Consider the following 27174-nt stretch of genomic DNA (forward strand, 5'->3'; position numbering starts at 1 on the left):
GCTGTGTTTTCATTGACAAGTAGTCGTAATTTTGAGTTTGTAAATTGTTTGTCAAATATATCCATTGTGAATGTACACAGACCACAACTTTGGTCAGGCATAACAGGTCAAGATCTTCCAATCTGCAATTTTTCTTGAATTATAAATGGATTGATGGAGTCATGAAATATCTCAGATTGAAAAATTTAGGCTGTTGAAGTGATAGTTTTACATTTTCTTTAATTGTGGAGGTTTTGTGTAAATTATCTTGTAAATGAAATGCAGCAGTTGGTTCTAGAGACCAAAATGCCATGTATCATTTGTAGTTGACCTTTTTGTGAAGTGCCTCTCAGTTCTTGATAATTCTGGTTTTAGTTCACTCTTTCCACTGTAATAAAGCTACTCTCAAAGGTGCGGCTTGCTTTTGCAAATAGGTTGTAAATGGTTTCATTGTTTCCCACACCCTTGGTGCTACTTCACCTAAGCCATCGTCCTCATTATTTTTCCGCCAAGTGGTTTTTAAAAATTCATTTTTGGGATGTGGCCAGACCAGCAATTTTTGCCCATTCCTTGTAGCCCTTGAAGTTTAGAGTATTTATTAGTGTCACAAGTAGATTTACATTAACACTGCAATGAAGTTACTTGTGAAAATCTGTGAAAAATTTACTGAGAGGATGAAGGTGAGCTGCTGCCTTAAATTGCTGCAGTGCCTGAGATTTCGTCCACCCACTGTGCTAGTTAGGGAAAGAGTTCCAGGATTTTGATCCAGCAACAATGAAGGAATGGCGATATATTTCCAAGTCAGGACAGTGAGTGGCTCGGAGGGGAGCATCCCGGTGGTAGTGTTCCCAGGTATCTGCCATTTCTGTCCTTCTAGATACTAGTGATCTTGGGTTTGAAAGGTATTGCCTCAGGAATCTTAATGAGCTCCTGCAGTGTATTTCATGGATGGTATACATAGCTGCCACTGTTCATGGGTGGTGGAGGGATTGAATGTTTGTTGAAGGGGTAGCAATTAAGCAGGCTGATTTGTCCTGCGTGGTCTCCAGCTTCGAGTGTTGCAAGAGTTGCACTCATTCAGACAAGTGGAGAGTATTCCATTACATTCCTGACTCATGCCTTGTAGATGGTAGACAGGCTTTGGGGGGTGAGGAGATGAGTTGCTCACAGCAGGATTCCTAGCCTTTGACCTGCTCTGGTCGCCACAGCATTTCCAGTTCAGTTTCTGGTCAATGGTAGTAACCCCCAGGATGTTGATAGTGGGGAATGAACAATGGTAATGTCATCAAATGTTACAGGGCTAGATCCACTCTTTTTGGAGATAGTCATTGCCAGGCATTTGTGTGGCGTGAATGTTACTTGTTACTTGTCAACCAAGCCTGGATTTGTCCAGGTCTTGTACTGAAGCAGTCTATGTCCAAATGTAATCTGAGAAGTTGTGAATGGTACTGAACATTGAGCAGTCATTAGCGAACCTACCCACTTCTGACCTTATGATGGAGGGAAGGTCATTGATGAAGCAGCTGAAGATGGTTGGGCCCTTGGAGCTGAGATGATTGACCTCCATTCACCATCACCATCTTCCTTTTGTGCTAGGTATGACTCCAACCAGCGAGCGTTTCCCCCATTCCCACTGATCCCAGTTTTGCCCAGGCTCCTTGATGCCCTAATCAATCAATTGCTGCCTCGATGTCAAGGGCAGCCATTTCACCTAAGGCATTCTGCTCTTTTGCCCATATTTGGGTGAAGGCTGTAATGAGGCCGGGAGTTGAGTGACCCTGATGGAATCTAAACTGAGCGTCTGTAAGCAGGTTGTTGCTGAGCAAGTGCCACTTGATAGCGCTGTTGGTGACCGCTTCCCTCAGTTTATTGATGAGCAAGAGGAAATTGTTGGGACCAAAATTGGCCAAGTTGGATTTGGCCTGTTTCTTGTGTGCAGAGCACAACAAGGCAATTTTCCACATTATTGAGTGGATACCAGTGTTGTAGCAGTACTGGAACAGCATGACTAGAGGCGAGGCAGTTCTGGAGTACTATTGTAGGAATATTGTCAGGGATGATATTGCAGTATCCATTACCTTCAGCTATTTCTTGATATTGTGTGGAGTGAATCGAATTTGCTGAAGATTGACATCTTGATGTTGGAGACTTCCAGAGGAGGCTGAGATGGATCATCCACTTGGCACTTCCGGCTAAAGATTTTTGCGAATACTTCAGCCTTGTCTTTTGCTCAGATGTGCTGGCCTCCTCCCATAATTGAGGATGGGGGTAAATGTGGGGTTGCCTCCTCTAGTGAGTTCATAGACTCTCTACGGTGAGGGTATAGGCTCAGTGTACCAGTGAGGGTACTTTGAGCCTGTACCGACAACAGTTACACCCAGGCCCTATCCCTGTAACCCCACATATTTACCCTGCTAATTCCCCTGACACTTGGGAACAATTTAACATGGCCAATCAACCTAGCCCACGCATCGTTGAAGTGTGGGAGGAAACCGGAGTACCCAGAGGAAACCCACGCAGACAAGGGGAAAATTGCACACAGTCTCCCAAGGCCGGAATTAAACCCATTGTTTAATTGTCCACCACCATTCACAGTTGAATGTGGTAGGGCTGCAGAGCTTGGATCTGATCACTAGTCGTAAGATCACTTAGCTTTATTACTCGCTGCTTATGCTGTTTGTCACGCAAATAGTCATGTGTTGTAGCTTCACCAGGTTGCCACCCCTTTAGGTAAGCATGCTGCTCCTGGCATGCTTTCCTGCACTCTTCTTTGAACCAGGATTGATCCCTTGCCTTCATGGTAATGTTAAAGTGGGTGATATTAGGATACAGATTGTGGTTGAGTACAATTCTGTTGCTGATGGCCCACAGCATTTCGTGGGTGCCTAGTCTTGAGTTGCTCGATCTGTTTGAAGTCCATCTCATTTAACATGGTGGCAGTGCCACAGAACACAACGTATAGTGTGATGATGGGATTTTGTCTCCATAAGGACTGTGTGGTGGTCACTCCTCCTGATACTGTCATAGAAGGATACATCTGTGACAGGCAGGTTGGTGAAGATGAGGTCAATTATGTTTTTCCTTCTTGGTTCCTTCACCACCTGCCAAAGTTCCAGTCTAGCAGCTATGTCCTTTAGGACCCGTAGTACTCAACATGGGGGAGCACCAATTCATCAGCTGAGGGTGGCAGTATATGATAATCAGCAACAGGTTTCCTTGCCCATGTTTGACCTGATGTCATGAGACCTCACGGGATCTGGTGTCAATGTTTAAGACTCCCAGGCCCATTGTGCCCATTGCTTCTGCTAAGTCTATCCTGCTAGTGGGACAGGGCATTGCCAGGAATGGTGATGGTGTCTGAGGCATTATCTAAGCGCTATGATTCTGAGTGCTACTGCATAAGACTGTCGTTTTACTAGTTTGCAAGATAACACTCCCAATTTTGGTACCATCCTCCCCCCCCCGCAGATGTTAATAAGGTGGACTTTGCAAGTTTGCCGGGATTTGCCATTGTTGTTTCCAGTGCGTCTGGTTTCATTCCTTTTTATTGACTTTGTAATAGTTGAATACAATTGAGTGGTTTGTTTGGCTATTTCAGAGGATGTATGAATGAACCACATTTCTGAGGATTCCTTCCTCAAAGGGCATTAGTGAACCAGTTGTTTTTATTTACTAAATTTAAATTCCACCACTATCTGCTGTGGTGTGAATTGAACCCAGGTCCCCAGAGCATTATGTGGCCAAGTGACAATATCACTGCACCACTGCCTCCCTTAAATACCTTACCTGGACAACAATATGACAGTATATATTCTGGAAGAATTTTCTTAAACTGCATTGATCTGCTATTTAACACTTACCAATAATGTTATCCAGTGCCATGGTAATTATTTTTAACAAAATATATTAAATATAGTACCTCTTCTGTGGTAGCACAGGCTTTAAATGTTTATGTTGGAATTTTAAATTTCCTGTTTAAGCTATGAACATTAACACACAGCTCAGTTAGCTGGAAAGCTGGTTAGTGATGTAAAGCAACACCAACAGCACAGTTTCAGTTCCCGTACCAGCTGAGGTTATCCTTGAAGACCTCGCCTTGTCAACCTTGCCCCTCGCCTGAGGTGTGGAAATCTTCAGGTTAAATCACCACCAGTCAGCTCTTCCTCTCAAAGGGGAGAGCAGGCAGTGGTCATCTACGACTATGCCGACTTTACCATACCTATTTACAGATGATTAATTTCAAACAGAATATTTGAAAACAAGTGCAAAGTGGAAATAGCTTTTGTTATAGCAATGGAAGATTTGTCAAATTAACCATATTGCTAATATAATTTTCAGTAGGACATCTGGCATTAAAATTAAAATAAATTATCAAAGCTGTAAAATAAATTAGCTTCCTATATGAAAGTAAAAGTCAATTGTATTGACTAAAGTCCTTTAACTTTTTAACCTTTCATTTTTCCTTTCCTTAAATGCTTCCATTAATACATTACAAAGGCTTCAGAAGTTCTTATGACTGTTCAGGTATTGGTTTTAAACAGAATTTGCTTTTCAACATCATTTGCTAGGGCAACTTTACAAATTTTCTGTGTAAGGATATGACCTTGTGCTTTTCTAAAATAAATTCTTATTGTTACCTGTGTAGGTAATGCAGCTTGGGCAATGGCCACATCCAAACCAGACATCTTGATCATTTTATTACAGAAACTAATGGAAGAGGGAAATCTACTTTATAAGGTATAGTCCAATTATCTTTTGAAATGTATGTAACTTGGGACAATGCACATAGCTTTATTTATAAAGTTAATTACATTTCAGAAGGCATTATTTGTTTGACATATTTTGCTGTGAGCATACTCTAATCCACTCTTTCCCAGGACCTCAAAATTATGGAGCTTTTACTGTACCTTATTCAACCTTTCCCTCCTCCCTGCACCAAAGAGATCTGATAGACACTGTTTTTCTTCCTCCCATTGTTCAACTTGATGTCTTGGAATAAAGGTATTGGCCCTTCAATTAAGTTTCCCAATATTTAAAAAAAGCAATAAATAGAATTCAAGGTAATGGCCTCTTAAAATCGCAATTCCCACAATATTTGTGATTTTTGTTTTTACTAAAGAGTATAGTTATAATGCATAAGTTTAGAAAAAGCAGTTACATGTGACTCATATTAGCATGAAAGTAGTTCTAATCTTGGCAGCTTCCACATAATACTGGAAGAGAAATAAATTATTAGTATTTTTTCATCCAATTTTAGTAAAGTTGAAACATTTTACTTGCTATGTTCATTGTGGATTAATTAAATGCAATGCCAGGCATGGCCATGTGTCTTTGACACTTGCCATTGATACGTAACACCGCAGCAAGATAAGTTAGTCGCAGAGTTTCTACCAGAATCAAATGTATGGGCTCCATCAACTTAAACGTAAATTGAAAATTAGTCTTGTTATTTGATTTGGCATGAATCTTTTCTGTATTGTCTGATGCTACAAACTTCAGATGTTATCCCCTAATCTCATGTTCTCTTCTAACATGTCCAAGACAACACTGTATTGACATAAACTAACTCCATCTCAGAACCCTGAAGAGTGGTAATGATCTGGCTTGATGGTACTAACCCTGAAGATAATCCAGTGTATGCTAGCCATTTACTAGTTCCAGCTTATATTGAAAGATGTGATCAAATTTAGTGATTTGCAATTTCTGTCAGTACCCAGTATGATCTACTGGGAGGGGAATGGTTGGTTGAGAAGGGGCAACTTCCTAGAATCAGTACCAAGAATTCATCTGTTCAGAAGAGAGAATAACAATATCTTCTATCAGTGGCTAATGCCAAGACTTGTTGCTGCTCGAAGCATGGAGTATTTTTATATTGAAAGGTGCCTGGCCAGGCTGGCCAATACAACTGTTAATGTAATTAGTGAGGCATAACCCAGCTCGTGACTGGATTTATTTCTAAGTAGTTGCAAACACTTCAGTACTTGGGGCTTATCTACTGATAGTTCACTTAGCAAATGCCAAATCTCTCTCTTCTGGTCTGAATCTTGAACAAATTTGGGTGGAGGCTACAAAGACTGCTTACAAAGAAAGGTCAAGCTACATTTTGCCCCTTTCTCAGTTTCCGAAGTTCATGAGGCAGAGCAGAAGGGTAAGCGCTTGCCATCTCCATATTGATCATTGTGACCATAATTCCAGATTATTGCATTTTTTTTGCCTGCTTCAAGATGTTGATTCTTAAATGTATTCTGAGATCCAACTGTCCTAACAGTACTACGTCAAATCGCTGTTCATGTACGACCCTTCACAATTAGAGACAGTAAGCTGTTTTACCATGAAGATCATTACAGTCAAACCCAGTCCGACCATTTCAAAGATTCTGGACATCAGAATGTGTGGGAATGCTGGATGATTTTTTACCTTCCCAAACATGGGTGATAAGGCCATTTGTAGCAACTGGGCAGTATCAGTGTTGCTATCACTTTCAGACCAGGGCTTCCACCTGTAACATACTTATTGTATACTCATACACTGATTGAGACCAAATTGCAGTGAAACCAAAAAGCAATTTAAATATGCAGGTGAATAAATTCTTAGAGGTGGGTGAGCTTAAATATGACTTTATGAGGGCAAAGATTGAGTAGAAAAGCAGAGATCACGATGCATTAAATAATGATTAGGTTGCATCAAGAATGTAGATGGCCTACAACTGTACTTAAAAATTAAAATATAACCTAGCTCATATGCAGATGATCCATTTTTCAATGCCTGTTAGAATGTAGGAAACGTTTTATCGGAAAGAGTTTACAAAGTCAAATGTAGGAGGTTTGTGATCTTCCAATCATAGTTTGTTTAATATTTGAATACTCAATTTGTTGTTGAAACCCAGTACAATAAGGTTCAATCAGCTGTTCCTTAATAGTCTTCCTTGGTGTTCCAAGGTTCCATCTTGTTTCACAATTCATGAGAAGGATCTGTACATGTAATCCTCTCCAAACTCCGGTGAGGTGCAGCCTTCAGTTTGTTCACCAATTTATAAACAAGACATTAGAATTCTCTGGCATCCCTAAGAGGGACTTCAACTATCCTAATGTAACTTGGAATAGTATTGCTATAGAGGGCAGAGAGGGGAACAGTTTCAAGAGAATTTTCTACATCGGTATGTTTCCAATCCAACAAGAAAGGAGACTTTGCTGGATTTGGTTTTTGGGAATGAGATGGGACAAGTGGGTCAAGTGTCAGAAGGAAATCATTTGGGGGTCATCGATCATGATACTATAAAAAAGGTAAAGAGCAATCCAAAGTAAAAATACAGTTGTGAGAAGGACAATTTCAGTGGGGTGTGAATGGATCTGGCCCAAGTAAATTGGAATCAAAGATTAGCAAGCAAAACTGCAATTTAACAATGAGCTGAGTTTAAAGAGGAGATAGTTCAGGTGCGATCATTTCCATAGGGGGAAAGCTTAGACAAGCAAAGCCAGAGCTCCCTGGATAACGATTCGGTGAGTATGAGAAGAAGCTGAAAAAGTATATGCCAGATGTGAAGTTCATTTTTTTTAAAGTGTGAATCAAGCTGAATATTGGAAGTTCCAAGTGGGTATAGAGCTGATGATGAGAGACTAAAAAGGGGTTTTATGCACAGAAGCAGAGGGTGTGGGTAAGATATTAAATTACTACATTGCATTGGACTTTATCAAGGAAGATGATGTTGACAGGACCAGATTTTATGTCCCCTTCGTTCCCAAGTGATTGTAGAAAAACTAATCATTTTACTTTGATATTCAACTAGATCCCCAATCACCTTGCGGGCATTTAGTGAAATAATCATCAAAATCATCTGTGAAACTAATATAGTGAGATTACTGGTTAAGCTTAGGAACTGTGATGATTCACATTTTGGTGTTTTGATTTTGGAATCTGTTTCTATCGACAGACCCTCTTTTTAATACCGTGGTATTGCCAGTTTTCATGAAGGAGTGAAGGAATCGAGAATTCAAGATTACCTAATTTTAGGAGTTTTATTTCTTTGAACCAACAATATATTGCATCCTCAATTTATTCATACACAAGTCCATTGCAGGTGTTGGATACATTGAGTTTATCCTTTTTTTCCCCTGATATCCTTTGGGTAAAAACAAACTGGTGTCTTAAGAGTATGAATAATCTTAGACATGACTGAAGAGAGATGTTGTTTTGGCTGGATATGTCAAAGGTGAGGTGATATTTATAATACTCATGATGTGTTTTATCCTCTTGATGTCTGCAGAAAGGAAAGATGAAAGAAGCAGCCCAGAGATATCAGTATGCATTAAGAAAATTTCCACGAGAAGGCTTTGGGGATGAGATGAAATCTTTTAGAGATCTGAGAGTTTCTCTTTATTTGAACCTATCCCGATGTCGGAGGAAAACTAATGTAAGCTGTACTATTTGACTTAGTTATTCTACTTGTTTGCTTATTTAAAGCCTGACTTATTGAAAATTCTTTGTTTAAAAGGTGACTGGTTGTATTTATCTCAACTTTTTTTATTTTCTGTTGTTCTCATGAAATGTAACTAGAGTTCTGAAGATTTTACTTATTACTTTTGCAATTTCACAGGTCATTAAGTAATACCAATCAAAAATGGCATTACTAATCTTCAATTGAGTGTCAACTTGGCACAGCTGTTACAGTTTTGACCTCTGGGTCAGAAGGTGATGTGCTCCATACTACTATTTGGAAACCTAATGCTGCCTTGACAGATTGTGCAGGACGGAATGTTTGCTGAATTCCCAGTGGTGTGATTCCTCATAAGAGATGTTTAAATGTTGAGAACGCTGGAGCGCACCAACTATTAACATCAAAACAAACTGCAGTGTCTATCTCAGGATCATCCAAACTTTTTGCATGGCAAGAGCAGATGGGTTTTTCTCAGTTGGAGTAGGAGGGAGAAGAGAAAGTAAATTTAACAAAGATAAAGTTTGGCATGACAACAAACATGAATTTATAAGACCATAAGATATAGAAGCAGAATTAGGCCATTCGGCCCATTGAGTCAGCTCCACCATTCAGTCAAGGTTGACAGTTTCTCAACCCCATTCCCCTGCTTTTTCCACATGACCCTTGATCTCTTTACCAATCAATAACCAATCTATTTCTGTCTTAAATGCACTCGATGACCTGGCCTCCACACCTTCTATGGCAATGAATTCCATAGATTCACCACCCTGAGGTCTTATCTTACTCAACAACCTCCTATGTGGCATCTTTTCAAAGGTTTTTGGAAATCCAAGTAAATAACATCCACTGGCTTTCAAAAAATAAAGGCAAGCATATGAAAATAAATAGCTTGCGGAACAAAAAATACATGTTAATTATTTATGACTTATTGTTACTCTATTTTTGAAATTGGAACAACCATTTAAGTGTGAAAGGGGACACTGTGTATGCAGCTCACAGTCCAATCTCACCACTGAGAATGCCTGTTGGTGTGAGGAGTGAGGGTGAATAAGAATCTTGAGACTGAATGTGAACTAGACACACACACACACACCCTTCTCCCTCAGACAGACATACACATGCTCTTTCTGGCATATACATTCACCCACCCACCTTCCTTCCTCACTCATCAGATTGGCTGCAAGAGCCAGGGAGGTGACATGAGAATGGATGAGAGGCCTGGAGTGAGGCAGGTCTAGTGACACCAAACACAGGTGCCTGCCAAGGGAAGCACTAGGAGCCAGTAGGTTGCAGAGCGGAAATAAGGGAATGTGGTCCTAAGCCAGGGGAACAGAGGAAGAACTGGGGGAATGTGGCCTAAAGCATTGTGGGATGAGAAAGGAGCATGATGGCCCCAAGTGTTTTCTGTTCCTCCAGTCATAGCCTGTTTCTTTTGCTTGTTTGCTGCTGGTAAGTTCAATATCAGCAGCAAATGCAAGAGAGAAATGAGCTGTGATTGGAGCAGTCATCTTCTGCAGAAATTTCAAACTCAGTAACCTGTCCTACTGGCATTTTCAACAAACATTCTAGGGGCTATATGGGGGTTTTGTAAGCTACATTGTGGTGAGATAAAACTTGGTCTAGCTACACATTACTTGGCATAAGGAAAGGAGTGGACTAAGGTAACCTATGGATGGTAGAACATGCCTATTAGTGCTGATTATTGGTATTTCCAATATTCACTATGTATGTTTAATATCTGTAAAAAATCTGACAACAACTTGTACTTTTTATGCCCCCTTTAATATGAAACAAATCACTTTTTTGTGAGGAGGCAGGGATTTAAGGAGACAGTTTGCAGTAGAGAAAAAAAGTTGGGGTTATTTTTGCATTCCAGGGTGATCCTGGAATACGCAGTAGTTTTAGCAGATGACAGCAGGATACAATGGTTGTTTAAATAAACCTTACAGATCTGGCAGTGGGTGACTAAACCAAGAATATCTGCCACATCATTTCAAATCTGCATCCTTTGGATATAAGGAAGTTGAAATGAGGGCAATGCTAAGGTGAGGGAGTTATAGTTTTATTGGGTCCTGAGACATCAAGGATGGAAGTGAGGGTATATTCAAGAAAATCAATAACTGCAGAAATGTTGTAGCGAATGGAGGGCTAAAAGCTTGGTAATTGGGCTCTTTTGAATTCTAGGTTAACTGGGGGATAGTTTATGCCAAGGACTAGCACAGAGGAGGTAGGATCGGAGTAAGTAATGGGCATGTGGATGGTAAGTGATGCGAGAGATGTCCTTGTCTAGAATTGACATTGTGGGACTATCAAGGCATCATGAGATGGCATGGTCAAATGGATGTCAATGAATATGGAATTAGGAGGGAAAGGGAGGGGGTCAATTTAGGAACCAAGCCTAACACATGCATGCAAAAGTAGAACTGGATTTCTCCTATACCCATCTACCGTTCCTAAGTTAAGTTTACTTAATAATTTCATCCCAAGCCAACTGATTCCTGTACAACGTTTGAGTGAAATGAACTTTGACAGTCATTAAAGATGAAGTCAAAACAGTTTTATTTGTGTTTACATATTCAGCACCTCTTATGGCTGGAAATTACAACAGGTGCTTGAGTGTAGATTAGTCCAACAAAGTGCATCATTACAGGCACAAATATAATTTAAGTGTATTAAAATATCCTCCATTGCAGCTGAGTTCTCTCAATTTGCCATAACATTGTTAAATGTAATGTTTAAGGTATATAGATTAGCAAGACCAGATTTACAGTTTGTACTTAATGTTGATAAGTCATAAGCTTTAGTATTTCGGTTACACTGGGTCTGAACATACGTGGTCTTTCAAGTTGACTGAATTGGAAGCATACTTTGTTCAACTCTCAAATGGTCCTCTTTGAAATCTCATGTTTCTTCAGTTGTCATCATGTGCTTGAGCTAACCTGACATACATGTTTCTCGAGATTGTCAATAAACTCCTTTAATTTAGAACTACAACCTTACAAAATGCATCACCATTGTATTTACATGTTACTTCTATCAGTATAAACTTTTAACCTTATAGTTTCACTTACAACTGCTCACTCTCCCTGCCCTGTTCCCAGCACTTCTGATTTTGTAGAATTGTGTCAAGCTTTGTTCAAGCAATTATGTACTTAAACACAGCACTCTGGAAAAAATAGCTGATTTTTTGCTTCTCCTTATCTCTCCCTTCTTGCCTTTTTCTCACTTGAGAAAAGCATTGCTGATTTTATCTCAGAAATGATTGAAACCAATCTGTTGTGAGCTTAACCATCAACCTATAATGAAAATGGTAATCCTAGTCACCAAGATCTTTACTAGATATCAGTATTGGCTAAAATGTTTGAGAACCACCTTATTTTAACACCCGTGTTAGTCCTTGCATCACTAAATATGCATATTTAACATTCTCTTGCATTTAGCACCAGCATGGTCAGTCTATAATTCAAACCAGTCTCCTCGAGAGTAGTACTGAATGCTTATTTTGAGCGCTGCATCATCAATTTGACTTTTAAGTTTGCTATCCTGCAGTTTTATGGCACTTGTGACTCAATTAACAACCAGCAATTTACTAGCTGTTCGTTGTGAGTTCTTTTGTTAACAATCTGCCCAGAAACCTAGCTTTATATGAATTCCAGCGTTTTCCAAATTTGGTACCGTTGTTTTTTTGTTATATTTTCAATAATAATTGTGCATACTCGTGCAAGTATTAATAAATTAAAAACTAAGCGTCTGATAGTGATTTAAATTAAGTTTAGGATCCAAAGAATGGAATAATTCTGCTAGTTGTACATGAAAATTAAACAATAGATTTTGGACAAGTGTGTATGGCCCATTTCCTAAGAAAGTTACAGATGAAGCAGGTATGCAACCAATCATTCAAAAATAACCTCATGTTCCTTATCTCAGTGTCCAATTTATTTCTCAACAATTTCCAGAACTTTTACATCTACCATTGGCCCTGTTTTTTTGTTTTTTTTCTATATATTTAAGTAAATCGCCTGACATTAGTTGTAAATTTTACTAGCTTAAATGAATGTCCCAACTTGTTCTCATTCAGATTTATTTTTATTTCACTTCCCTATCTACTTACCAAATCTCTTTAGCCATTTTTGCAAGTTGAAATGTTCAAGTAACTTTTTTTCTTAAGACACATGAGGACTTGGCCTTTAAAGGTTTTGGTTTTGAGCCCATTTGCAATTTTTAGGATTTTCGTCTGTCGTTTCTCTTACTGTTGTATTTATCCTCTGTTGCTATGGTTTTCTAGTTTCTATTATCTCTTCTGTGCATCTGCTTAGTATGTTTCTGCATTTTCTTTCACTTTACAAATCCTGTAGGGAGAAAAGAGATTTATTTTTCTTTATAATCTCAAAAATGTCAGATTAAACTAAATCTGAAGGTTCTACTTGCTGACTGATGTGCCATACAGCAACTTACTCCAATTCATTTTGTTGCATTGTTTCCACGTTTATTCGCATTTAGCCCTTTCCTAATCTCCAGACCAAACGGCCCTTCTCCTGATGCTGGCTGGAAGGTCTGAGAGTTACCCCTGGTGTAAGCTTGTCTTTCAGAGACTTAAGTCTGATCAGGGTAGTTCATTTTGCAGCTTATTCCCTCAAATTGATTTCATTTACCTCTGCAGTGTTCCTGACATACAGGTGTATGCTTGTTGTCTGTGCACTTTTGTTTTCTGAACACTCAAATCTAGTGAGCGTTAAATTCATTTCCATGCTCTGGCTCAGCCTCGTTTCTGTTCCCTATTGTCATCAGTTTCCAGTTCTGGCACTTTGTCTCCAATGCTTTTAGTATTCTACAGATGCATTTTGTGGATAACTTTATTTCCTATCAACTCCTTGGTTCCAGTTCTTGTATGTCACTCTAATATATTGTTGTCCATTAGCCAGTTTCTACTCAGCTGCTTGTCTGGAATATGGTTCAGTCCCTGTCCTTAACCATTATATTGTCTAGTTTAAATGATTCTTCATGGCATATATTATGTACCAAGTGCTGGAATAGAATGGATAGGTATTTGGCCAGTACAGGCAAGATGGGTGAAGGGCCCTTGTCTCTGCTGTAAAACTCTGACTCTGCTGCATCAGTCTTCTAAATTCTGTTTTGTGTTTTAGGTGCTACCCTATCTTGTACCATTCTTCTTTTATCTGAATGTGTTTTGAGTTACTTAAGTTGTCAGGCATTTATTTACATCCTCAATTTACACTGTGATTTCACTTACCTGAACTCCTAACATGTATTGTAAAACTTTATTTTTGCATTCCTAAGCTTCTGTTGTTTATCCCTACATGGATTATTGCCACTGTCATCTTTGTAGTGGTTTCTTTAATATAAGTAGATCATAGAACCCTACACAGTGCAGAAAGAGGCCCTTCGGCCTATCGAGTCTGCACCGAACACAGTCCCACCCAGACGCTACCCCTATGTATCCCTACATATTATACCCACTAACCTCAGTTACCCTGGACACTAAGGAGCAATTTCTTAATGTGGCCAATCAACCTAACCCACACATCTTTGGACTGTGGGAGGAAACCGGAGTACCTGGAGGAAACCCATGCAGACATGAAGAGAATGTGCAAACTCCACACAGACAGTGACCTGAGCTGAGAATTGAACGCTGGAGCTGTGAAGCAGCAGTGCTAATCACTGTGCTACCCTCACTGTAAATAAACCATCCTAATGGAATTGCCATTACTACACATGGTGTTTGGTCATATTCCTTTGCAGAGCCCTTTTGACTGTAATCTCCTTGTAATTTGCAAACTATATCTCAATCCAAATGTCTCCTATTTTGTATACAACCACTTTTGAGACTACCTTTACTGTTATTTTGATAAAACAGAGCTTCATATCTATTCATTGTTGTCACCTCAAATGTCTTTGCAGGCTTTGTTAATACATCTCAATCTGGACATTATTTCCACTGCCTTCATTCCCCTCAGTTTCTTGCCTCTATTTCAAGAATCTGGTTCTTAGTCTGCCATTTCAGAGACCAATGATGCCACATTTACAAAGACTAATGCATGTTCCTGAACCTTTCTGCTTCATTTTCTGTTGTGGCAGCTGTACCTCATTTGGTAGGTACTCTTGCTAGAGTCAGAACGTTGTGGGTTCAAGTTCCATTTCAGGACTTAAATACAGAAATCAAGGCTCACAGTTCAGTAGAGCTTTGGTTCTTTCGACGATCAACTTCAGCTTAAAGTACTATTTTAAAATGTAGGGGAATTATCGCTAGTGTCCTGGCTAGTAATCTATTGCACAAATGACATCATAAAAACAGATTATTTGATCATTTTGACATTGGTTGTCACATTTCCTACATTACCACAATGTGTACACTTCAGAAGTAAAATATGACGTAGTTGTGAAAGACATTTTTAAAGTATTTTGTTTCCCTTTGTCTAGACAGTTATCGCAACTTATCACTCTTCTGTTAATCCTGGCTCATAAACATCCTCTGTGGGTCAGTCATTCCCTGCTTTAGATGGAACTTCTCTCACTTACCAGCTTTTGGTTTGACTTAGTATGCTGTATTAATGAGATTCATCTTGGACCAAGCCCATTATGCCATTGTTGGCTCTTTGGTGGCATTATCCAATTAATCCCACATGTTTTTTCTTTCCACAGAGCACTTTTTTTCCTTCCTCATTTTATTCTATTCCCTTTTGAAAACTACTTTTGAATTTTCTTCCACCACCCTTTTCAGAGCAGCATTCAAAAAATTTCCTTTAGTTCATATCTGGTTCCTGACTTAACTTTGAATGAATAAATAATATAAAAAATAATGTTTCAAGAACTTCTCTCAGATGGAAGCATTTGATGGGCTGCTAAACTTGTGTAATTGGTATAGCACTGACTCAGCATATTTTCATATGGTGTGGAACAGGCTTTGAGGAGTTAAAGATCTAATCTCTGCAGATTTTACAGTGTTTGATCTGCTGTTGGAACCATAGTATTTATAGGGCTGGTTCAGTTTCTGATGAATACGAACCTGTTGAGAGTGGGGCAATGTCAATACCAATGAATGTCATGTTGTCACTTATAAGAAAAAAGTCTTAATGCTGCTTCAAAATCTGAACTTCCTTTCCTAAACTCCAAAAATTTATTTTGCATCCCTGAGTTTTCAATCTTACGTATTTCAGCTTCAGGGCAATTTTTTTTCAGTTGTTTGCCCCTACGTAGCCTTCAAAAAGGCAGTGGTTTGGGTGATAGTCTATGTATAATTATTGTTTTGCCTAAATTCATTGAATTTAGTCCTACAGTCAAGTTTCTTTTTACACTTGATTGTTTCTTGTCCTTTCCAGAACTACATCATATATAGCCCTGCTGGGCTGAAAACTCACCATAAAACTTGCATATGTTTCAGAAATTGTTCCCTCTATCTCATTTCCACAACTTGGCAGCCTACGATACTATATACACACACATGGTTTTGACCACCCTCACCTTTCAAGTGTGTTTCTTATATCAATAGTGTCACTTGCTCTTCATGATCTTTGACTACCTGCAGCTCAAACCTTACTTCCCATGTTCTATGCATTCCAAACCCAACTTAGCCTTCTAATTCCTTCTTCAGTACAATATTTATACACCTAAGGAATTTTCTTTTTAAGAGAAACTGATCAAGGTAAAAATATCACATTGTTTTCCTTTTGTTTGTTGGCAGGACTTTGGAATGGCAGAGGAATTTGCTTCTAAGGCATTGGAATTAAAGCCAAAATCATATGAAGCTTACTATGCCAGAGGAAGGGCTAAAAGGAGCAGCAGGTGAGAAGTTCTAACCAGGCCTCCCAAATATCTTTGCAAAAGATACAAAGAAGTGCTGTTGGTGGTGTAGGAAGATAGCTACAGCATTCCAATCCATTAGTTGAATCTTATTTTTCTTCTACAGGCAATTTTCTGCAGCACTTTCAGATCTACAAGAAGCTGCTAAGCTTTGTCCTAACAACCGAGAAATTAAGCGGCTTCTGGCTCGGATTGAAGAGGAATACAAACAGCTGCATCGAGTGCAACAACAGAAGCTGCAACCACAGCAAAACAATGAATCTGATAATGAAGAGGAATTACTACATCAAGGACTTGAGAGTTCATTATTTGGCACTGATGAGCCTAGTGCTGGGTCACTGACTGAAATTCAATCTGCCTCAGCAAGACATTCTCCAAGTTTAGTTCCATTTAAAAAGGGACTTCAAAATGATGCAGGTTCTCAACAGAATCCAAGACCTGTCTCTCCTCAGAATAAATCTAAACACAAGTACCTTCGAGAACCACTCACACAGCAAGGACTGGTTCCACAACCTCCCAAACAAGCTCAAATTGTGAAAACAAACCAGCATATGAATTTATTACAACCTGGGGGCAGAGCTACAAATTATCAACACAGCGGTAAAACTCCAATTCCCTTGCCAAGCAATAGAAATGTGCAACAAATAGAATCTGCAGTCAAGAGTAGAACATGTTCTGGGACTTCTGGAGAAAGGGTCACTTCTGCTCAGTCTTTGCAGAACAGTGAACTTACTACAACTGACACTTTTACAAATATGACAATACCAGCAGAAAGTCCTCTTACACAGTCTCAGCTAAATATGGATTTATCAGAAAATGTAACTCAAGCAAAATCTTCAGATATAAACCAGGATACATTGATAACAAATGTTTCTGTGCCTGTGCATCAAACATTCATGAAAGTTTCTGGTTCTACTAGCAGTTTAACCTCCAACAGCAGTGTCTCTGACATTGGGCAAATTTCAGAAGCTCAAATCAAAAACAGCCTGGAATACAAGATGGAGAAGTCCAACAAAAACTTGAGTGGGGCTGAATGCAGACCAAGGACTACACCATTTATGGGAATAATAGACAAAACAGCAAGAATCCAGCAGCATCAGTCCAACAGTCAACAGATTCGCATATGGCATGATCAATCAACAGATGGAATAATTACAAATGCAACTTCAGTTGGTGGTGGTCAAAACATTCACTGTGATACACAGTTCGCCAAATCTGTTAGTACCTATCATGACCATATAAAACTTCCAATTCAGGGCTCTGCTGGGAGTCTTCCCAATGGAATGCATTCCAAGACCTGTCAGACAGCTACAAACTTTCAAGAACCCAATTCACCCTTGATGGTTTCACAGAGTGTTTCTAAACCGCAATCTCATGCACAGTCAAGTAATATTACTTCTGTAAAACCAAAGCGTTCTTTTATAGAATCTAATGTGTAAATTGGATTATTCTACCTGTACGCAACAATTGAAAACTACTACTTTGTAATCTAATTGTAGAATTTGTAGCCACTTGTATTGTAATTGTCAGTTTGGTGCTTATCAGTAAAATTTGACTATGCTACAGCATTGCATGTTGGTTATAAAAAGTAAGCTTTAATCCACCTGGCTATTGCACTGAGTATTGTAATATGGCATTTAACACAAAACAATAACTGCACTTTATTAAAAGTACAAATTATTATAAAATGTCCTGAAGTGCTTTTGCTGTAATTTAAATTGTTATCTTGTATAGATTCAGTTAAGGAACAAAGAACATGCATTGTTATCCGTAAAAAGGGAGTTGTTGAACAGCCACATTAAGTTGCAATTTCTTGGACAAATTCCATTCCTCCACTTGTAGAATGGCTTATGTAATCTTTCAAAATTTAATGAAGTACTCATCTGTAATCGAGGATTATGTTGCACATTAATCTAATTAAAAATTATATAAATACAATGGTTCTATCAATTTTCCAATACTATTTATTTGCTTATGCTTTTAAATTTGTAAAATCAAAACTTTAGTTACGTAAGCTATGTCTTTACGTTTAGGAGCACCAACTATTTTCAATATAAACTTGTAATAATTTATTTCTTATAGCATTCTATTTTGACTAATTTTCTTTCTTGGAATATATGGCATAATAATTCAAAATAAAATACAAAAATATATTCTAATACTTCTGGGTTTGTGAACTGTCTTTAATGTTACCAGACTTTATTTCTGCTTAAACCCATGAGCCCAATAAATGTGGATATCTTGTTCACCAATACTCATTCCCTAGAGACTCGATTCATTCTGGCATACAAAACTTTGGAAAAAGGTTCTTCCCACAGCTTTAGTTGCACCAATAACCTGTAACTAGCAGTGATTTGGCCTTGACATGTGTTTCTGTCAATTGCTATATAGAATAAAAGTTGTGATGACAAATTTTCTTTATATCTTATTGATCCTGTTAAACTCCCGGGAATGCAAGTAAGTGTATTGCAGCAGCTAAAGTACCTGTGATTCAACTCCTTTGGTTTGCTGGCAGTTGGAGTACTTGCTGGGCTTCTATCCAACGGTCAATTGCCATTTTAAGTGTTCTGTTGGGTGTTATTAAAGATGACTCCAATGGCTTATTTGTCATAGGACTTGTACGTTTTTTAGTATTAATCCAGCTTTCAATGGCTCCCCTCTCATATGAATAGCCATCTATCACAGGGAAAAAAAACATTTTGGAAGTGAGTGAGTGTGTGTTACATGCAAAAGGGAGCTCATACCATAGACCAACCCATCAGCGCTATAGTTATTTATGATGTGGAGATGTCAGCATTGGAATAGGGTACACGCAATAAGCAGTTTCACAACACCAGGTTAAAGTCCAACAGATTTGGTAGCATGAGCTTTTTGGAGCACTGCTCCTTCATCAGGTGAGTGCAGAGTTGGGATATAATATATCCCAGCCTCTGTGGTGCCTAGCAGGTGCAGAAGGTGTCAGCTGCACCTGTGGACACCACATGCTCTCTCTCCAGGGACACCTGGCCGCGGTAGAGGGGCAGACCCTGTTGATCGCCCACTGTCTGGACCTATGGTCTCGTAATGTAACATGCCTCAGGACATCCTTCCCTGCAGCATATGTACCTGGTAGATGGTGTTCTCATGTGAGATGATGGCATCCATGTCAATATCCAGCACATCTTGCAGAGGTTGCTGTGGCTGGGTTGTGTAGTCACTGGTCTCCTGAAGACTGGACAGTTTGCATAATTGTTTGAAGGCAAGTAGGGTGTGAGAATAACCTTGATGAAAAGTTCATCTTTTATGACATGTTGTCTACCTGTAAAGACGTACATTCCAACCTTGCAAACTGAGTCTGTGTCTATATATGCCCTGTTTGTGAACCCAACTCTGCTCCTTCATCAGGCGGCTGCATCAATGCTCCAATACTGCATACTAAGCAAATAATTTATATCCAATTTTTTCCCCCCCCAAATTGTGAAAAAGCTAGGCTTTCAATTTAGCTCCATGAAACTAAGACTCCAACCAGCAACTGCAGGGCATTTGGGGATAGGAAAGAAATGCCAGCTCAGCCAGCAACACCCACATTCCGTGAAAAAAGTAACAAAAAATTTTCATATGCTTAACCTATACACAATATGATCCAACTTTGACAATTATATACTTGATTTAATCTAAATACCTGAAGCAATCACGGGATCAGTCATGATCTCTCTGGATATTGGACAGAGGAATTCATCTGGTACACCAATACAAATTGATTCCAGTTTGGCTTTTAGCTCTTCAATTTTGCGCAGTGCTTTATTACGCAGTCCAAGTGACCCTGCAACATGATTTCCAAGCCAAAGTGTACATGAAACAACAACATGAATGTTACTTGATGGAATGAAAAACAAAAGAACATAACAAGCAATAGGAGTAAGCCACCAGGTCCTTCAAGCCTATCCCACCATTCAATATGATCATGGCTCATCGACGCCAGACTCAACTCCCTTTCTGTGCCATTTCCCCATAGCCCTCTATTCCTCAATCTATCAAATATCTATCCATCACTACTTATAATGATCCAGCCCCTTTGGGGCAAAGAATTCAAAAGATACACCACCCTCTGCAAAAAGAAACCTGTTTTAAATGACCAGCACTTTATGAGCCCTTGTTCAAGACTTTCCCACTGGTGAAAACATCTCACCATCTACCCTGTCAAGTCCCCTCAAGATCTTATATGAGTAGTGTCACCCCTCTTCTAAACTCCAAGGAATATGGACCTAGACTATTTAGTCTCTCTTGGTAGGACAATCTTCTCATCCCAGGAACTGGCCTGGTGAATCTACTTTACAAAGAACAAAGAACGACACAACATGGGAAATAGGCCCAACGAGCCCATGCCGCCATTTCAACATGGTGAGTCCCCTCTTCCACCCATGACCCTTTGTCTGCGCTTATGGCACTCCACATTGGAAACCAGATTGAAGGGAGACTAATTTAGGGACTTTTTTTTTACACGAATCAGCCTAAAAGTACATCTTTGGGGTGTGGGAGGAAACCGGAGAACCCGGAGAAAACCCACGCAAGCACAGGGAGAACGCGCAAACTCCCACAGACACTGGCCCAAATCCATGTATCTGCACAGCAAACAGTGATAGTCACTGAGCTGTCGTGTTGTCCATCAGCTGGTTCAGTTTAAACGTACACTAACAACATGAAGCACTAGGCTACTCTCGAAACATCCAAGAGCAGCCCTCGCACAACCCACCGCGTGTATGCCCCTTGTTGGGCAACAAGGCGGACCGAAGCACCTGTGGATTAAAAGAGAAAAACATTGGAGTGCCTTCAATGTTACTATATTCTTTCTACGGTAATGAGGACAAAAAGTGTAAGCAATATTCCAGATGAGGCCTCACCAACATTCTGCAATTGCAATAAAATGTCCCTACTTTTAAACTTAAAATCCTATGCAAAAAAGGCCAAAATACTGTTTTCCGCCTTAACTACTTATTGGAACTGCATGATAGCTTATTTCATTTACTAGAACAACTCTTATACTTCACTCACCTGCAGTCTCTCTCTATTTAGATAATATTCTGCGTTTTCCTTCCACCAAAATGCATGACCTCACACTTCCTCACAAACTCTTATTTGCCAAGTTTCACCCAGTCACTTAAACTCTGTATATCCTGTTGTAGAATCACAACATCCTCATCACAACCTGCCCTTCCATCCAGCTTCATTATCACCAGCAAATCTGAAAAACCTTACATTCTGTTCCTTCCTCCAGATCATTAATGTAAATAGTAAACAATTGCGGGCCAAGAACTGATCTCTGCAGTACTCTACTAATTACATTGTTCCACTCTGTAAAGGACACATTTATTCCAACTTTCTGCTATCAATCCCTGTTAACACACTTCCTCCAATTCTATGGGCTTTTATTTTGTGTACCAGCCTCTAATGCCAAATGCAATTGGAAATCTAAATATACTATACCTACAGGTTCCCCTCTATCTACTCTCCCTGTTACATCCTCAAAGAATTCGAGCAAATTTGTCAAACATGATTTACTTTTCATAAAACTATGTTGATTAGATTTGATTATATACAGCTTTTCTAAGTGATTAGGTATTTTGTCTTTGATTATTGACTCCAGCATCTTACCAATAATAGATGTCAAACTAACTGGCTCATTGTTCCTTGGGAGCACATCAGAGAGGCAGTGATTGGTGAGAGGAGAGCTTGTGGGTAAGCTACTGTTTTTTTTAAAAATAGCACCTTTAGTTTTTTTTAAATTTTAAACCGGATACCGGTAGTCACAAGGAGGCCTGGGTAGTAGTTTTTTTTTCTGGACCCCCATAAATTGGAACAGTGAGGAATCCCAACACTCTACATGTGTAGAGTATCCCACCCTCCCCCTTCCTCTAACCTGAAAAAAAGGAGTGTGACTCGGAGTGAGAGCAGGTAAGTTTTTTTTGTTTCTTGGTAAGGGACGTAATAGGGATGGCAGTGCAGGCAGTGTGATGTTCCTCCTGTGGGATGTTTGAGGTGCGGGACACCGGTAGTGTCCCGGCTGATTACACCTGCAGGAAGTGCATCCATTTCCAGCTCCTTGAGGACCGTATTAGGGACCTGGAGCTGGAACTGGAAGAACTAAGAATCATTCGGGAAGCAAAGGCAGCTACTGACAAAAGTTACAGGGAGATAGTTACTCCTAAAAGTGATATGTGGGTGACCGCTAGAAGGGGGAAGAAGCAGTCAGAGCAGTGATCCCCTGAGGCTGTTCCTCTCCAAAATAAGTACTCTGTTTTGGATGCTGTTGGGGAGGAAGACTCAACGGGGGTAAGCCATGGGGTACAGGTCTCAGGAGTAAAGCCTGTCCTTGATGCTCAGGTGGAAGGGGGAAGAAAAGAACAGGATTAGTGATTGGGGATTCCATAGTTAAGGGGACAGATAGGAGAGTCTGTGGGAACGAGAGAGACTCACGGTTGGTATGTTGCCTCCCAGGTGCCAGGGTCCGTGATGTCTCTGATCGAGTGTTCGAGATCCTTAAGGGGGAGGGGAACCAGCCCCAAGTCATGGTTCACGTAGGTACCCATGACATAGGTAGGAAAAGGGACGGGGATGTAAGGCAGAAATTCAGGGAGTTAGGGTGGAAGCTTAGGGCTAAAACAAACAGATTTGTTATCTCTGGTTTGTTACCTGTGTCACAGGATGGCATGGAGAATAGAGAGAGAGAACATTTGAACTCATGGCTAAAGGGATGGTGCAGGAGGGAGGGTTTCAGATACTTGGACAATTGGGGCTCATTCTGGGGAAGGTGGGACCTCTACAAAAGGGATGGTCTGCACTTGAACCAGAGAGGTACTAATATCTTGGGGGGAAGATTTGCCAATGCTATTCAGGGGGGTTTAAACTGATTCAGAGGGGGGGATGGGAACCCAAATTGTAGCTCCGAAGTACAGGAGGATGAGAACAGGGAGGTCATGGATAAGGTTTCTAGGTCGCAGCAGAGTACTGGCAGGCGGGAGGGTGGGTTGAAGTGTGTATACTTTAATGCGAGGAGCATACGCAATAAGGTGGACGAACTTGCAGCCTGGATTGCTGCCTGGGACTTCGATGTTGTGGCCATTACAGAGACATGGATAGAGCAGGGACAGGAATGGTTGTTGCAGGTTCCGGGGTTCAGATGTTTCAGTCAGAGCAGAGAAGGTGGTAGAAGATTGGGGAGGCGTGGCATTGTTAGTCAAGGACAGTATTACGGTGGCAGAAAGGATGTTTGATGTGGACCTGTCTACTGAGGTAGTATGGGCTGAGATTAGAAAGAAGAAAGGAGGGGTCACCCTACTGGGAGTTTTTTTTTTTAATAGGCCTCCAAAAAGTTCCAGAGATGTAGAGGAAAGGATTGCAAAGATGATCCTGGATAGGTGCAAGAATAACAGGGTAGTTGTTATGGGGGACTTTAACTTTACAAATATCGATTGGAAAAGCTATAGTTCAAGCACGTTAGAGGGGTCAATTTTTGTCCAATGTGTGCAGGAAGGTTTCATGACACAGTATGTAGATAGGCCAACATGACGTGAAGCTACATTGGATTTGGTACTGGGTAATGAACCAGACCAGGTATTAGACTTGGAGGTAGGTGAGCACTTTGGTGATAGTGACCACAATTCGGTTACATTTACCTTAGTGATGGAAAGGGATAGGTGTAAACCGAAGGGCAGAAGTTATAGCTGGGGGAAAGGTAATTATGAGGCTATCAGGCGAGATTTAGGATACATAGGTTGGAGTAAGAAACTGCAGGGGCTGGGAACAACTGAAATGTGGAGCTTATTCAAGGAGCAGCTACTGTGAGTCCTTGATAAATGTGTACCTGTCAGGCAGGGAGGAAGTGGTCGAGCGAGGGAACCGTGGTGTACTAAAGAAGTTGAATCTCTAGTGAAGTGGAAGGAGGCGGCATATGTAAAAATGAGACATGAAGGCTCAGTTAGGGCACTGGAGAGTTACAAATTAGCCAGGAAGGAGCTAAAGAGAGAGTGTTAAGAAGAGCTAAAAGAGGACATGAGAAGACTTTGGCAGATAGGATCAAGGAGAACCCTGAAGCTTTCTATAAGTATGTCAAGAATAAAAGATTGGTTAGGGCAAGATTAGGGCCAGTCAGAGACAGTAGTGGGAAGTTTTGCGTGGAGCCTAAAGAGATAGGAGAGGCATTAAATGAATACTTTTCGTCAGTATTCACGCAGGAAAAAGTCAATGTAGGCGAGGAGAATACCGAGATACAGTCTTTTAGACTAGACGGGATTGAGGTACTTAAGGAGGAGGTGTTAGCAATTTTTGAGAGTATGAAAATAGATAAGTCCCCTGGGCCGGATGGGATTTACCCTAGGATTCTCTGGGAGGCTAGAGAGGAGATTGCAGAGCCTTTGGCTTTGATCTTCATATCGTCATTGGCTACAGGTATAGTGCCGGAAGACTGGAGGATAGCAAATGTTGTCCCCTTGTTCAAGAAGGGGAGTAGAGGCCATCCTGGGAATTATAGACCAGTGAGTCTTACTTCTGTTGTCAGCAAAGTTTTGGAAAGCATTATAAGGGATAGGATTTATAATCATCTAGAGAGAAATAAATTGGTTAGGGATAGTCAACATGGTTTTGTGAAGGGTAGGTCGTGCCTCACAAACCTTATCGAACATAAGAAATGGGAGCAGGAGTAGGCCATCTAGCCCTTCAAGCCTGCCCCGCCATTCAATAAGATCATGGCTGATCTGTCGTGGCTCAGTTCCACATTCCCGCCCTCTCCCCATAACCCTTAATCCCCTCGCTTATCAAAAACCCATCAACCCGCGTCTTAAAAATATTTAGCGAGGCAGCCTCCACCACTTCAACAGGCAGAGAATTCCAGAGATTCACCACCCTTTGAGTGAAGAAGTTCCTCCTCAACTCCGTTCTAAACCGTGCCCCCCCCCCCCTTATCTTGAGGCTGTGCCCCCTAGTCCTACTGTCCTTTCTGAGCGGGAAGAGTCTCTCCACCTCTATCCTATCCATCCCATTCATCATCTTATACGTCTCAATATCAAGTTTTTTGAAAAGGTGACCAAAGAGGTGGATACAGGTAAGGCAGTTGACGTGGTGTATATGGATTTTAGCAAAGAGTTTGATAAGGTTCCCCATGGTAGGCTACTGCAGAAAATGCAGATGCATGGGACTGAGGGTGATTCAGCAGTTTGGATCAGGCATTGGCTAGCTGATAGAAGACAGAGGGTGGTGCTTGATAGGAAATATTCAACCTGGAGTTCAGTTACAAGTGGTGTACCTCAGGGATCTATTTTGGGCCACTGATCTTTGTCATTTTTATAAATGACCTAGATGAGGGTGTAGAAGGATGGGTTAGTAAATTTGCTGACAACACCAAAGTCGGAGGAATTGTAGGCAGCGAGGATGGGTGTTACAGTTTGCAGAGCGACATAGATAAGCTGCAGAGTTGGGCTGAGAGGTGGCAAATGGAGTTTAATGCGGAGAAGTGTGAGGTGATTCACTTTGGTAAGAGTAACAGGAGTACAGAATATAGGGCTAATGGAAGGACTCTTAGTAGTGTCGATGAGCAGAGAGATTTCGGTATACACGTGCATAGATCCCTGAAAGTTGGCACCCAGGTTGATAAGGTTGTTAAGAAGGCGTATGGTGTGTTAGCTTTTATTGGTAGAGGGATTGAATTTCGGAGCCGTGAGGTCATGTCGCAACTGTACAAAACTCTGGTGCGGCCACACTTGGAATATGGCGTACAGTTCTGGTCGCCGCATTATAAGAAGGATGTGGAGGCATTGGAAAGGGTGCAGAGGAAGTTTAGCAGGATGTTGCCTGGTATGGTGGGAAGGTCTTATGAGGAAAGGCTGAGGGACTTGACGTTGTTTTCGTTAGAAAGAAGAAGGTTGAGAGGTGACCTAATTGAGGCATACAAGATGATCAGAGGGTTAGATAGGGTGGATAGCGAGAGCCTTTTTCCTCAGATGGTGACGGCTAACATGAGGGGACATAGCTTTAAATTAAAGGGTGGTAGTTATAGGGCGGATGTCAGAGGTAGGTTCTTTACTCAGAAGTTAGTAAGGGCGTGGAATGCCCTGCCTGCAGCAGTTGTGAACTTGCCAACTTTAAGGGCGTTCAAATGGTCAGTGGCTAGGCATACAGATAACATTGGAATAGTTTAGGTTAGAGGGTCATTAGATTGGTTCAACTGGTTGGCGCAACATCAAGGGCCGAAGGGCCTGTACTGTGCTGTAATGTTCTATGTTCTGTAGTTCCCTGCCTTTCTCCCTTTTTGAACAAAGGTGTCACATTGGCTATTTGCCAATCCAAGGGTATCCTCCCGGAATTGAGAGAGTTACAAAAAAATTTCAACCAATAGCTCCACTATTGTGCAGTTCATCACGTCCTGGTGATTTATCTGTCTTTAGCCTCTTGAGTTTCTCTAATACTTTAATGCCTATGATTGTGATTTTTTAAGTTCAACCATGTTATTTGAATTCAATGTCTTCCACCATGAAGATGGATGCAAAAAATGTTTTTAGCACATGTGCCATTTCTTTGTTTGCTGCTATCAATTCACCTGTCCTATTCAGTAGAGCATCTACATTTACCTTAGTTGCCTACTTGCTATTTATAAATCCACAGAAACTCTTACTGTTTGTTTTTAAGCTGCATGCAAGTCTCAAGATTTCTCAAGATTTATTTTCTCCCTTCTTCTGCGACTGGATTCTAAAAATCTAAAAACTTCCCAGTCCTCTGGTCTAGCACTATCCCTTGCCACTTTGTATATCCTGCTTTTCAATTTAATATTAGCCTTGACCTCCTGTCTTAACCTTGGATTTTGCTTCTTTCTTATGGAATCCCTCTTTTTGATCGGTATAACTTCTGCTGAGCATTTTGGACAACCTGTTTGAATATCTGCCACTGCTCATCTACTGACTTCTGTCTTCACTTGT

General features: G+C 40.4%; 2 protein-coding genes across 5 annotated transcripts in view; one reads left to right on the plus strand and one right to left on the minus strand.

Moving 5' to 3' along the window:
- The window catches only part of LOC145350141 (protein TANC1-like), a 160624-nt gene extending 142091 nt beyond the window's left edge, over positions 1-18533 (plus strand). For 2 of the 4 annotated variants that reach the window (XM_080199118.1, XM_080199120.1), the window contains exons 24-27: positions 4625-4716; positions 8243-8389; positions 16113-16213; positions 16338-18532. In XM_080199118.1, coding sequence (XP_080055244.1) covers positions 4625-4716; positions 8243-8389; positions 16113-16213; positions 16338-17670 — 1673 coding nt within the window. In that variant the 3' untranslated portion in view covers positions 17671-18532. Of the gene's footprint in view, positions 1-4624; positions 4717-8242; positions 8390-16112; positions 16218-16337 lie in introns of those variants that run through there. The other 2 variants (XM_080199119.1, XM_080199121.1) reach the window with 2 other exon arrangements.
- The window catches only part of wdsub1 (WD repeat, sterile alpha motif and U-box domain containing 1), a 57649-nt gene continuing 41423 nt past the window's right edge, over positions 10949-27174 (minus strand). The window contains exons 11-13 of the mRNA XM_080199122.1: positions 19893-20033; positions 18716-18907; positions 10949-12762 (exon numbers count right to left, since the gene is read on the minus strand). Coding sequence (XP_080055248.1) covers positions 18723-18907; positions 19893-20033 — 326 coding nt within the window. The 3' untranslated portion in view covers positions 10949-12762; positions 18716-18722. The remainder of the gene's footprint in view (positions 12763-18715; positions 18908-19892; positions 20034-27174) is intronic.

Source organism: Carcharhinus amblyrhynchos, chromosome 11, assembly GCF_965287045.1.
Source record: "Carcharhinus amblyrhynchos chromosome 11, sCarAmb.v2.hapA, whole genome shotgun sequence".
Classification (NCBI taxonomy): Eukaryota; Metazoa; Chordata; class Chondrichthyes; order Carcharhiniformes; family Carcharhinidae; genus Carcharhinus; species Carcharhinus amblyrhynchos.